The sequence below is a fragment of the Pleurodeles waltl genome, chromosome 3_1, assembly GCF_031143425.1.
Source record: "Pleurodeles waltl isolate 20211129_DDA chromosome 3_1, aPleWal1.hap1.20221129, whole genome shotgun sequence".
Lineage (NCBI taxonomy): Eukaryota > Metazoa > Chordata > Amphibia > Caudata > Salamandridae > Pleurodeles > Pleurodeles waltl.
Genome location: NC_090440.1, coordinates 563,466,574 through 563,480,200, shown reverse-complemented (window position 1 = coordinate 563,480,200; position 13,627 = coordinate 563,466,574). Strand labels below are relative to the sequence as shown.

Sequence of the window (13,627 nt, the reverse complement as noted above, 5' to 3'; positions counted from 1 at the left end):
TTTTTTCTTTTAACAATTTGGCCTGTGTAGCTGTTCACATAGGCTGCACAGTGTTATTCTTAAGTGTTTTTTGACAAACCTTTTTTCAAAGGGTTGGTATTTGCACTTAAGAATATACTTCACACCAGTGCTCCGGGGTCCCCGCAGGCGCGCGGAACTATTCAGTGCTTATGACTATCATGGAAATACCCCTACGAGAGAAATGGAGTTACAGGTAAGAAACCATTCCTTACCTGTAACTGCAGTTATCCAGTACTGGTATCTTTCATAGATTCACGTGCGAACCACCCTCCTCCCCTTAGTGGCTCCCTTTACTAACTAGGGGTACATAATTCACATTAGTGCTGAAAATCTGAGGGAGGGAGCTTCTCTTGGGAGTGTTCGAAAGGGTGCTGTCGCCTGATTGGTTATGGTTCAAGTTTGGTCCATTTAAAAAAAGGACATGGATAGACTAGCAAATTTAGGGCCTATTTGCTTTGAAGCCTCTGGGGTTATTGTATACTGGTTTATAGAATACCGTGGGACTCCCACTTCGACGAGGAAGATTCAAGCATGTGAATCTATGAAAGATACCAATGCTGGATAACTTCAGTTACAGGTAAGTAACTAATTTCTTACTTACCTTCGGTAGCACTTTTTCTGGTGGATACAGTATCTACCTGTGGATTCCTCACTGACCCACCCACCTCCCTGTTGCTTGTCCGTATATACAAAAAATAAATCTGTTTGTATGATGGTATATATTTTCCATATGATATACAAGGGTTGTATATATGTAAGTGTAGGAAAATGGCACTGTTGGCATGGTCACCCCCCACTTTTTGCCTAGTGTTGATGGCAGCTTTGATTGAAAGTGTGCCACTTCCAGATGAGTTTCTGACCACATGGGATGTGTGCCTTTGTGCACTCTGTGGTCAGAAACAAAGACTGTCCTGGGTGGAGGTGCTTCATACCTCCCCCTGCAGGAACTGCAACACCTGCTGGTGAGCCTCAAAGGCTCAGGCCTGATGTTACAGTGCCCCAGGGCACTCCAGCCAGTGGAGATGCCCGCCCCTCGGTTGAGCCCCCACTTTTGGCGGCAAGTCCAGAGGGATAATGAGAAAAACAAGGAGGAGTCACCCCCTCAGCCAGGACCACCCCTAATGTGTCCAGAGCTGAAGTGACGCCCTCCTTGAGAAATACTCCATCTTGCGTTGGAGAATGAGGACCAATAGGGATAGGGATGTGCCACCCTCCCCAGAGGGAGTGGGCACAAGAAGGATGTAGCCACCCTCAGGGACAGTAGCCATTGGCTACTGCCCCCTGACCCTAAACACACCCCTAAATTTATTATTTAGGGACGACCCTGAACCCAGCTCTTCAGACTCCTGATGACTTCAAGAAAGAAGAAGGACTGCTGAGCTGAAAACCCTGCAGAGAAGAGAAGGAGACAACAACTGACTCAGCCCCAAACCTACCGGCCTATCTCTTGCATTAAAAAGCTGCAAAAGAAGAAGCAATGCATTCTGCAGGACCAAGGACCCCTGAAAAGCCTCCAGAGGACTCCCTGCATCACCGTCGACCAAGAAAGTCCCGTGAACAGCGGACCTGTCCAACAAGAAGACAAATAAATCATCTTTTTTTTTATTTTATTTTTTTTATGTTTTTATTGATTTTATATTTCAAAAAATAATATAAATTGTTCAATTTGCAACCACAGGATAAACCAATACAATAACTAATATCTAGATCATTTAACAATCACACACCCCCCCAATATGCACTTCACGGAACACTTCTAGTTTTACAGTATCATTCCTGGCTGCACCCTCCATAGGTTTATCCTTTATTGTTTACTTTATATAGGCATTCGCTCGTGACCAGTGTGGGCCTTGTTTTGCATGCATGAGTTCCCTGGCTGCCTGAGGAGGGCACCATCCGGATTGGTATATGCAGATAGCTACCCTGGTTTTCTGCTCCTCACGTGCTGCTGGGATTGTGGTAACGAAAATTTGATGGACAATTATTACTAGAGAGATGGGAGGAAATGATGTGTGTGCGCTATGATGCCTGGGTGCCCTATGAATTTTGTTACCGTAATGGGGGATGCAGGGGAATTTATGTTGTGGTTATCGCGAATATATGTGCCCCGATTCAAGGAGGCTTCTCATCGTTTTTGGCCTCCAATTTTGTTACCAAATCATCCCAAGTGGAGCATCCTGTGTGTTGTCGCCCTTCGCGCACCATTCTTTTTAGTACCTGGTATTCAGTGCGAGCCCAGCGTATTATTAGAGAGTACCAGGATTTCAGATCAGGAGCCTTAGGGGCTTTCCAATGCATTGCTATTAATCTATAAATCATCTTTAAAGGGACTCTCACCTCACTCCAGAAGCGTGAGTCCAAACTACTCTGTACCCGATGCCCCCAGCCCGTGTCCAGAGAAACCAACTAGCCAGAGAGGATCCCCAGGTGATTCTGACTACGTGTCAACCCTGGGCTGACTTCTCCAGACCCCCACGACAATACCTGCAGAGGGAATCCAGAGGAACCCCTTGACCACGACTGCCCGGGACAAAGATATCCGTCGCCTGGAGAAGCACTGCACCCGCAGCCCCCAGGCCCGAGAGAAACCGACCACCGGTGCAGCAATGACCAGCAGGCAGCCCTCACCCTTGCCCAGTTGGTGGCTTGCCCAAGAAGCCCCCCGTGCCCTGTCTGAAGCGCCTAAGTGACCCCCGGGTACCTCCATAGAGTTTTATTAAGAACCCAATGCCCTGTTTGCACACTGCACCCGGCCGCCCTGTGCCGCTGAGGGTGTGGTTTTTGTGCCTACTTGGGGCCCCTCCAGTGCTCCTTCAAACTCCCCTGGTCTGCCCTCCGACAACGCAGGTACTTACCTGCAAGCAGACCGGAACCAGAGTACCCTCGGTCTGCATAAGGGCCCACATTATTTTGGCTCCTGTTTGACCTCTGCACCTAACTGGCCCTGTGTTGCTGGTGCTGGGTGTTTGGTGTTATCTTGAACCACCAACGGTGGGCTACCTATGCCCCGGAGACTGAACCCGTAGGTTTGTTTCTTACCTCAAAAACGTTACTTTATTTACCTCCCCCAGGAACTGTTGAAAATTGCAGTGTCTACTTTTAAAATAGCTTTTTGCCACTTTAAAGAAAACTATGTACATTGTTGATTCAATTGAAAGTCCTAAGTATTACTATGCAAAGTACCTTTCATTTAATGTACTTACCTGCTAAATGAATCTTGTGGTTCTAGAAATAAATTAACAAAAGAATATTTTTCTATATAAAAACCTATTGGTCTGGAGTTAAATCATTGAGTGCGTGCTTTCACTTATTGCTTGTGTGTGTACAACAAATGCCTAACACTACCCTCTGATAAGCATAACTGGTCGACCACCCTACCTCAAATAGTGCATTAGTATTATCTATTATTTCCTCTGTCAAGCCTCTTGGGAAACCCCTGGACTCTGTGCACACTATATCTCATTTTGATGTAGTATGTACAGAGCCAGCTTCCTACAGTAAGGTTTTTTAAATGTAAGTTTTCCACAAGATATGATTTTTGTGATGTTGGTTTCAACCATTAGCCTTGAAGGCACGAAAAAAAGTGTGTGGAAACTGACATCAGGATGTTGACAAGGGCTTTTTATGGCTCCGATGACGTCAGCGTGCGGAGCAGTGGCTTAGTGACATCCTCAGCAACGTAGGAGAGCTATGAAGAAAGGTTTCCGTAGAATGCCTGCGCATGGGCATATTCAAAAGGTAAGGAATCCACAGATAGATACTGTATCCACTAGAAAAAATGTTACCGAAGGTAAGTAACTTGTTCAACTAATAACAGCAAAAGTGCTGTACAAATTAGGTCTTTAGCTCAACGACCAAAATGAATATCAACACTAGTCTAAAGGCTTGTTTTATTTAAGGGTAGACTTAACACCCTAAAGGCAAGGGTGTAGCCTTGGTAGGAAAGACTTTCATCTCTCTGGGACAAATGTCATATCCTCAGGCCAACCCCACGGCCAAAGCCAAGGGTGTAGTTTTTGTAGGCATATCCTTAGGTCAACCCCACGGCAAACAGTGAGAAAGACAGTCTCACTACTAGTGACTATGGACTCTTGCTTATATATTGTCTCGAATACAAGGCTCTATATGAGACCTCTCCAACAATGCTTAGAAGACCAATAGAGTTAAAGAAAAAACAGTTGGGAAGGCAACTTACCTCTGACAAATGCAGCAAGACAATCACTGGCATGGTGCAAAAGTCAGTAATTGGTGATAGGAACTCCATTTCAGAAACAACTTCCTTCTCAGGTAATTGACCAAGAAACTAGTAGTACCCAGACTTACTGCAGACATCAGTAAAACCACACAAGATACTGCTATACCAACCAGATCTGCTAACGAGACTCCAGAGTTAAATCGGTCACCCAACCCTTGCATCAGTGAAACTGACTGCATGGCTCTTAAGGCCAGACACTATGGAAACCTAAATCTGCCACTAGCCCCTATTGAGATCCGTAAGAAGGCAAAACATCCCTCAACAAGGGCATGTAATGCCCTATAGTGAAAAATATTCTATTTTTGGTGTCAACAGAAAGAGCATGACTAGATCACTTGTCAAGAAGACCTGATTCTTGCTTACTTGCTACATTTGGCATCAGGTAGCCTTCTAGTGTTTAATTTGGTTGCCAGTGGGTGTCACTGGAACTCATTTAAGGGACCAGCATTTTTTTGTATGCATCAATTAACCAAGAACAAAACAAGGAAAAACAAACAAAGCAGGAAGACAGTGGACAATATAGGCGGTAAATAGTCACAAAGGAAGAAACCAGGATCTCCAATAGTTAAAGGGGGAGGCAGTGTCCAGTAGAGAGTTAAATAGGCTTGAGTTGGATTTAAGACTATGTAGCCTTGGTGTTCAGTGTGCCACATTTAATTTAATTGACCCTAGGCTTCTGAACAGAGCTTTGGGCACGGGCACTCATTATTTTACAAATTAAGCACTGCAGGTATCACAGCATACAGAAAGTCTCTATAAACAAGTTTTGTTTTTTCAAGTTCTAGTCATCAGAGACTTCTTGGAAGTGCTGAAAAAAGTTTTTCTTCCAGTTAGATAGCCTTCTCTTCTTAGGGAGTTAAATATGTTTTTTTTCCAAACTGATGAGTTCACTTTTCGAACCTATACACAAGTCTTCGTCACAGCATATATCATGGAAAATAGCTGGGCGAGCTGCAGGCACTTTTTGACGTAGAACCATACACACTAACAGAGTAATAATGAGAACCTATCCTTGATTCCTCCCAAAAGTAGTCCTGGATTTCATATTACACAGTCTATTACTCTTCCTACCTTCTTCCTAGTCCTTCAAGGCCAGCAGAGTGTGCTCTACACATTTTAAACATCAGAAGGCTTTAAGGAAAAAAGCTGAGCTATTTATTAATCATGGCCCAGCAAGACAAGTTATGGCTGTATAAAAAGGGTTTGTAGCTAGGTGGATAGGTTCTTGTATCTCACTATGCCCACCAGTTAGCAAACAAACCATTGCCATGTAAACCTAGTGCCCACTGTACCAGAAGAAAAGCAGGAACTACAGGTTGGCTCTGAAATGTCCCGATAGCTGACATATGTGAAGCAGGTACTTGGAAGGCACTTCATACGCTCACTAAACATTATTGCTTTGATTCTGACTCTCAAGCAGATGCATAAATAGGTCAGGAAACCATAAAAAATCCAAGAGAGCAGTTTATTTTGTATGTAACCTTTTTCGTTTCTTACCTTTTTAATTTTGCACCCTCAATTAATATGTAATTTGAGAATAAATAAATATTTCTCTTCATACTGCCTGCAGCGAGTTTTAAAAAGGCTTGGATAAGCTTTCTATTCTAATTTAGCATTTATGACCATAAATGAAGATCCTATGATGCAGAAGAAAATAGTGCTTAATTGTATTCCTGGTTCTGCTAGTAGGAATCTTCATTGAAGTGTAAACAACCCCCCTGTCTCCCTGGCTATTATAGTTGGGCATTGGAAAGTGAATAACAGCTTAGAAATTCAATACCTATATTACTGTAAAAAAGAACTGACTTTGTGAGGCAACTGCCAGTAGAGTATACTGTGGGCAGAGATGTCTCCTGGATTCTGAAAGGGACAGCATCCTTCTTCATTCTTTACGATGAAAATCTGTCAGCCTGCACTTTCTTTTTCTTTTCTTCATACATTTTCACCTTTCTGCACATAAACTGCTGCAATGCAGGCTTGAAACAACTGGTATTCAGAATTATTGTATTCTCCCATAATAAAGAAACAGAGCCTATAATAGACTGTCATGGGGACTACTTTATCATGATATCAGATGGACATTAACACCCTTCAGAATTTTATGGAATTTTAAAATGGATTATACATACATGAAGAAGTGTTCTGGTGTCTAAGCAGGCAGCACAGAATTATTCTAGTGTTTATGACTCAAATTAAGATTCCTATGATGCAGAACTCAGACTTCAAGTAAGTAACCTTTTCTTATAATAACTCTCTGTATACTGAGCAGGGAAAGAGCAGAATATCTACTTTCCCTCTGGCCGAGCTGATCCTAAAGATTGTAGGACACCTGCCACCTTGACTTGTGTCTGGAAATGTAAACCAAGCCAGAAGATAAAGGTTCCTTCTTTTATGTGAACCATGTCTAAAATGGATAAGGATTGTCTTCTTTCTAGAATGAGCCTGGGGATGAGAGATCTTCTTTTGATTGGTATACACCTGGAATGTGGGGATTGTTCTTTTTGTAAAATTTTATATTTTTTGCAAGGCTGCAGATAAGGGTTAATGCTCAATTGGTGTGGGCTCATCCTCTTTGCAGGATGGCATTGGTCATGGGAAACACTACTTCTGAAATAAAGATGGATAAGGATTAACTCTTTACAGCTTGTGGTTAGAGGAAGAAAAATCCTTACCTTCAAAAGAGCATTTAGGCCTGCAGGCAAGGTGAATCAATAGCTTTGTCGGGATCACTGCGCAGGAGTTGATGACGACTTTGGAGTGCTGGCACCTGGTTCTTTGCCTGCAGCTTGCCTAGTCTTCTTTATTCAAGATCAGTATTTGGAACTGTTTGACGGGGAGCTGATCCTGTATTGCCACCCCCCATGCTATATATATATATATATATATATATATATATATATATATCAAATACATCACTGTTCTCACATGAAAGGGGCCTGCACTCAAGGAACACTGTGCTTATGTTGCATTATTGAAACACCTTCAGGATAAACATCAACATGTTTCAGCTCTCACTTGAGCCTTGATCATATATATATATATATATATATATATATATATATATGGGCAGGTCAAACCTTGGGATGTAGGACTGTATGCCTATTGAATCATGATTCTAGGAATGGAGATGGGCCTAACTTTGTGTGGACCTGGACACAGGATCTTCTGGTCTGTCTGTTGAATGCACAGAAGCAATAGGGTCTTCAGTTGGGCAGGCTGAGCCATGGGAAATAACCTCTTTTGACAAGAATGATTTGTCGTTCTATTCAGCCAGAGCCTGGAAATTTGAGAGTATTCCTTTCTTAGGAAGAATCTGGGCATGAGACAGGGCCTAATTCAGTATTCTCCTGAATTGGATCTTAAACTACAGTTGTTCAGAACTGGTATCTTCCTAGAATTCACATGCTTGAATTATTTCCCACCGTCAGACTGGGACCTGCTCATTATTCAGTGTTAACAAAGCAGTTTACCAAAATAGTAACCAACGCTGAAAACAAATGCTAAAACATCCATAGACCACAAGTAGCCTACCCACTTCTATTTATGACCTAAAGTCCAGCCAATCAGGTGGAGAAGCCACAGGTTCCAACTCTCTTCAGAGGCCGAAGCTGTCAAATTGTCTACTGTGTGGTAGCAGGCAACATGGAATCCAACTGAGCTCTGCTCATGTTTTCCTCAGACACATCCTTGTGTTCCTTCTCTCTTCTGCTACAGAAAGTAGGCAATGTCCTTTGTAGGATTTGTAGGATTGTAGGATTAAATTCCAATGAAGAAATCAGTGTCCACCTGGGGTAGTTGGTTGAGTAGAGCTACTGGTTTGCCGAGAGCCTATAGGATCAGTTGTACATAGGAGTGGATGAAATAATATGGGTGTGGTTGTTGAATTTGAATGTTTGGTGTAGTAGTGATGTGTCCCATGAATTCTTGGGAAAATGGGTACATGAAAGATCTTTAGCATTGTGGTTTGAAAGTGAGAGAGTAGCAGCAATAGACAACGAGCTGACAAAGTGCAAACCAGTAAGCTCATCTCAAACAAAGCCCACTGGAGCGAGAGATAGGGGTTCTGCACGTGTTGCTATGTCCATAAACTAGGACGGTGTCTTGATATAGGATGTAGTCATTTAAATATCAACAGTGACTGATACAAAATTCAGGCATTCATGTTTAGGAGTGTGATCCATGTTTAGACAATTATGAATGCCATGGAAAGAATTCACAATGACTCCCTGATGGAGTGTGACAATCTGTGCGTGAGATATTACATAGGATGATACCAAGCTCACGTCAGAGATTTTTCATGGTAAATGCGCACCTTATGAATCATACTGGGTAATTGCAGATAGATTGAGAAATGCAATTACACATTTGAGGCCAGAGATAAACAAACATGGCTGTCGTTTTCCTGTGGGATCTATCATCACTATGTTTGTTAGTCCGTTGCTGATTTTTATTATTATGTAATGTGTATTGTTTAAGATCACCCCATCTACGATCAAGACTATGGCCAAAACGCATTGGGAAGAGGAACTCGTGTTCCAATAAAGAGTGTTTTTTTGCATTTTGCCGAAGGTGTCCAGGCTTTCCTTCTACATAGAAGGGTTATCTGTTATATATTTTGGGTTTCCGGACTGCCACGAAAGAGCTGCTGCATTCTGGAACAGTTGTGGAGAAAAAAAAATATATATATATATATCTACATACACATACCACAAGGGTAGTAATGTCTCAGTGGAATGAATATATATATATGTGTGTTCACTGCAAAAAACAAAGATGAATCTGATGTTATAGTTATAACACCAGAACTCAAAATGAAATCTACTGAAATTCACTAGTTATAATTCGGTGTGCTGGCATAATTGTAGTTGACTAACCCCACTGCACTGCACTACATGTCACCCTAAGAATTACATCCCTCATGACATCACTGAATCAGCCATGATCAAGACCAATCACAGTTGAAATGTGTTGATATACTCTAGAAACTGCTTGTCACTGAATAAATATTATTTGCTCACAACTTCTAGGGGTGTCGCTCATATTTTGGGTTATACATGCTGTCTCTTCTAGCAGCGATAGCTTTTCTCTCACTGTCTCTTTAAATGAGCATCTTTGTCACAGCCACTATCTGACACATATATTTGGTTTCATTTTACAAGTGAAGACTGGCTCAATAGTCTTTGATTTCTGATGCAACATTACATAGATTAAGGTTCCTAGATAACAGTTTACAGACCTGCTAACAGACTCTGATGTGTTCTGTCTCTTCCAGAATGGTGTACTCTCGCTAATAGACTGCACGCTGATGGAGGAGCAGGAGTGCACAGATGATGAATGTAGGTATTTAATCTCAGATTGTAGAAGGTACATTGTGTCATAAGTATCACTAAGAATAGGACTGACTTATTTGTTATAGATGTTTTATTATTAGCTCCAATGAAGCAATATTTTTATGTTTAATATTTAAGACACAGAATTTGTCAGATGATTTTTTGGTTACATTATTCAGGTATTATACTGCTCAAAGCCTAGAAAAAAACATCAGTGATGATTTATTAACTTGCAAGATTCAGATTTGAATATAAGTGTGATGGATCAGGATCTGTACTCTACGGACTATGACAAGCCTGGGAATTTAGCATAGTCAGTGAGAGCTTAACTCCCACAAGCAAGGTCACAATTTATGTGGAGAGAAGGTAAACATGTTATAATACTCTTGATTTTAAATAAGCTATTGGCTTTAAAACAAAGTTATAGGCTATTATAGTCTAGGCTTAGAGCATTGACGGCCAATACAGACAAAACATGATTGACAAAATTGTTAAAAAGGAATTGAAACAAGAACATTTTTCTTTTACTTCGAAATTTGGAAGACATTCTGAGTGGTTTTACTAATCCTGCTTTTGCTTTGACATAGCAGCAAACAGTCTGAGACTAAAGCCAGGATTACGCAAAATTCTGGAGCATTTCCAACCCCACAAACTATAAACCCTCATTTGCACTGCCACAATAACCCAGGGACAAGGGACGTGAGGGCTGACTAGTGATGGGAGTTCATAGTGCTGAAGCTTATGAAAGAAAACAGGAAGGGGAGCACCAGACAGAAGCAACTAGTTACTTCCTGTGAAAGCAAACAACTGTTTTAAATCAAATTAGGAGACATCTCCAACAGCATCTCTCCTCTTATTCTTGAACCTACCTTCGCCACCCACTCTTTAGCAGGATTCATGCCTCCTCCTACCTCATTGCCAGTAACTATCTGGCTGTTGCTGGTTTGCACTGCACCACTGAGCTAGGAGGTAACCATTGCCATTGCCATGTAGCTTCTACACCTGTCATAGTTTCTCAGTTCCAAAGAATGCATGAGGACTTGAACCTGTTTACTTAAATGTCGTCAAGTTTCAGAATTTCAAAATTCTTAGGTTTATGTGGCCATTCACATATTCTCCTTACCTTCAGACTTTTTCTGGACATTCTTAGACATCAGAAATCAGCATAGGTATGAACATTTACAAAATTCACAAAGGAATGTCCACCTTCAGTTCTTGTCTTGGAGTGTTTATCACCTCATGGTAAGTAAACGTCAATATTTTTCATATAGTACCTTACGGTGTGGTTAAATAAACTAATTGTTCCCAGTTTTCTCTGAAAAGAGAACAGTGGTCCAGGCAGATAATATGACAAGCACATAGTGTACTAAGTTTGGTTTTGTGCAGAAGAAAGGAATAAAACCAACTCATCCATGTTTAACTGCCAAAAACCTAACAATCAGACCACATTTCCAACATCTTAATTTCTACGCAATAAATTCTACAACTTATTCCGTAGACTTCTTTTAAAGCAAATACATCTTCTCCATTACTGGCTACTTCATAGATTCACATACTAGAATTATACCTTGATGCTAGGATCTGACCCTTCAGCAGTCAAAGTTAGCACAGCAGTATCTATGTACAGAAAAATAACATTGAAGCAGCCTTAGACCACATGTAGCAAAATCAACTCATTATGTGACCTGAACTCCAGCCAAAGAGTTGGAGAGACTCAGACCTCCAACCCTTCTCTGTGGCTCCAACTGGCAAATTTTCTTCTGCACAGACAACAAGGAATGCTCTGACTTCTTCTCTTATCTTCTTAAGATACTGAATGTTGGTCAGTTCTTCTTCCCCCTGACCTATAATCATCACCTATTGCTGGAGGGAAGCAGATTGTCCTCTTGTCCTTGAAAGACTTAGCCCTGGGAGTACCATCCTTGTGGCTGACATGGTATCGTGCTCCAGGTCTCCCTCTAGACTTTGTACTTCATGTGGGTAAGGAAGATTTACTCAGAAGAGCCCCACACAAAATATGTCTCCTTCCTACATAGATCAGAATGTGTCAATGATAAACCCGTTGACGACTTCCTCATTGATGCCCAAGCATAAGCACTGTCTGACATCTACAACACCATCTACAGCCACCTCGTCAGCAAATGTCAGATACTCACCATCATCGATGTCCACCCGCTAACGACAGTCATTCCACCTGACAACAAAGTGCATCCCATTGTCAATGGAGGTCCATCCTCTTGATGATTAAGTCAGTCCCACTGGCAAGAAATCCATCCTGTTGGAACCAAATCCCATTCCATCAACAACAGATATTGTGTCAGCAAACACTACTTATTCAGCATTTAAGTTAACCACTATTACAACAACACCTTCTTCATTGTCAGAAGCCACCCCCCTTCACTTGGTTTTGCCACAAGTGCCCTATTTCTGCAACTATACTATTGTTGCCAACATTGTCCCAAATAGGGATCACACCATAATAAATTAATTTAAGGCAAATTCAGTGATAATGCTAATGAAGTTAAGGCAAGTGGTTTAAAGGAAAGGGAACTCTCTGCAGTTGAGGTAATATTTATGTCCATATGCTAATGCTGTTTCAACTTGCATATATGATTCATTAATGCAAAGCCTTTATTATTAGGGTGAGCGCTTTAAAAAAAATGTGGTAACCTTGGACTGCACAACTGACACTGGTTTCAATAAAAAAAAATTACACACACATTTGAAAAGTTTAACAATATGAGGCTGGGTATAACGCTCCCAGAATGCTCTCTGGTTAGATGCAAATGTTTGTAGAAGCCTGTGATCTAGATCGATGATTATTTGCTTTCAAAATAAAGTGTTCAGAAAAAGAATGCAACTAGGAAAACAAAACCGTTTTGATAAATTACTAAGAAATTTTAGGTACTGTTGAAGCATCATTCAGTAAAAGGTGTCTTCATGCATGCTAGTGTTTCTAAAACAAATTCATAATGGAAAACTAGTGTAAATAATGTCAACGAGATTATGGGAAACATGAAACCGATCCGACATTGGTGGTCCGTCTTTTAGTTTTGTCAATGTGTGTCTTGTTTTGGCATGGCTTTTGTAAAACGTTGTGGGAGCTGCCAGGCCTTCACCTTTGTAACAAGCATTGGCAAAAGCAAAAACATGTTTTGCTTTTTCTCAGAAAGTACACATTGCCACATTGGTTCCTGGCACTGAACAAAACTACTTTGTTTGCTAATATGGTCTTTGTGAAAGAGTGGAATAATATTTGTCACTCACAGTAAAGCCAAATGATAGATGGATAAAAAGAGAAATATAATTTTAATAAAAACAAAAGGTCTTGGGTAACGCCAGACTTAATTAGGGATGCAATTCTTAAAGAAAGTCACAAAAGTGCATCCATGTATATGTCTTTGTATTAGAGCAGAACTATGGCTTTCATGAATTCACAAGAATTTACAGAAGAAGATTGGGAAATCGCACTCCTGGTAAATTTTTGTTAACTGTATTTTAGCATGAGCAAATGTGCACATGTAGATTTGCTCGTGCAAAAAATCTATTGATCATTTAGAAGTTAATTTTCCCTCCAAGCACTTTTTTTTCCAACCCTGGAAGAACCTATACTTCTGGCCTTATCAGGAGAAAATTTCCAGCCTTTCTCAGTATGGGAAAAGATCAGAGAACAGCTGATGAATATCTTTACAACATGCAAGTTAGTAGGTTTGCACAGACTCAAAAGCATTCCAACCCTGGAACTATTGCTTACTGCTTCTTCCAGCCAATATATAGATCTGCCGGAAAGGTGACAAAATAAGGAAACTGCCAGTATTAGCCCTGGCATAATTAGAGGCTATTGTCAAAACTCTTATATAGTGACACTGCTGCCATAATTGGTCACCGCCCTACATAGGATCAAAGGGACAAGTAGATTTTTTTACAGGGCACGTAAATTCATGAAGCAACCTGTCCCTTGGACAAGTAGATATTTGATTACATTCCACACCCCTGCAAATTCCTTTTGATGGTTGAACTC

General features: G+C 41.0%; 1 protein-coding gene across 1 annotated transcript in view; it reads left to right on the top strand.

Annotated features, from left to right (window-relative positions):
* Positions 1–13,627, top strand: part of RASGRF1 (Ras protein specific guanine nucleotide releasing factor 1) — a 944,233-nt gene that overhangs the window by 506,476 nt on the left and 424,130 nt on the right. Inside the window, exon 11 of the mRNA XM_069222980.1 lies at positions 9,549–9,612. Within this exon, the coding sequence (XP_069079081.1) occupies positions 9,549–9,612 (64 nt within the window). The remainder of the gene's footprint in view (positions 1–9,548; positions 9,613–13,627) is intronic.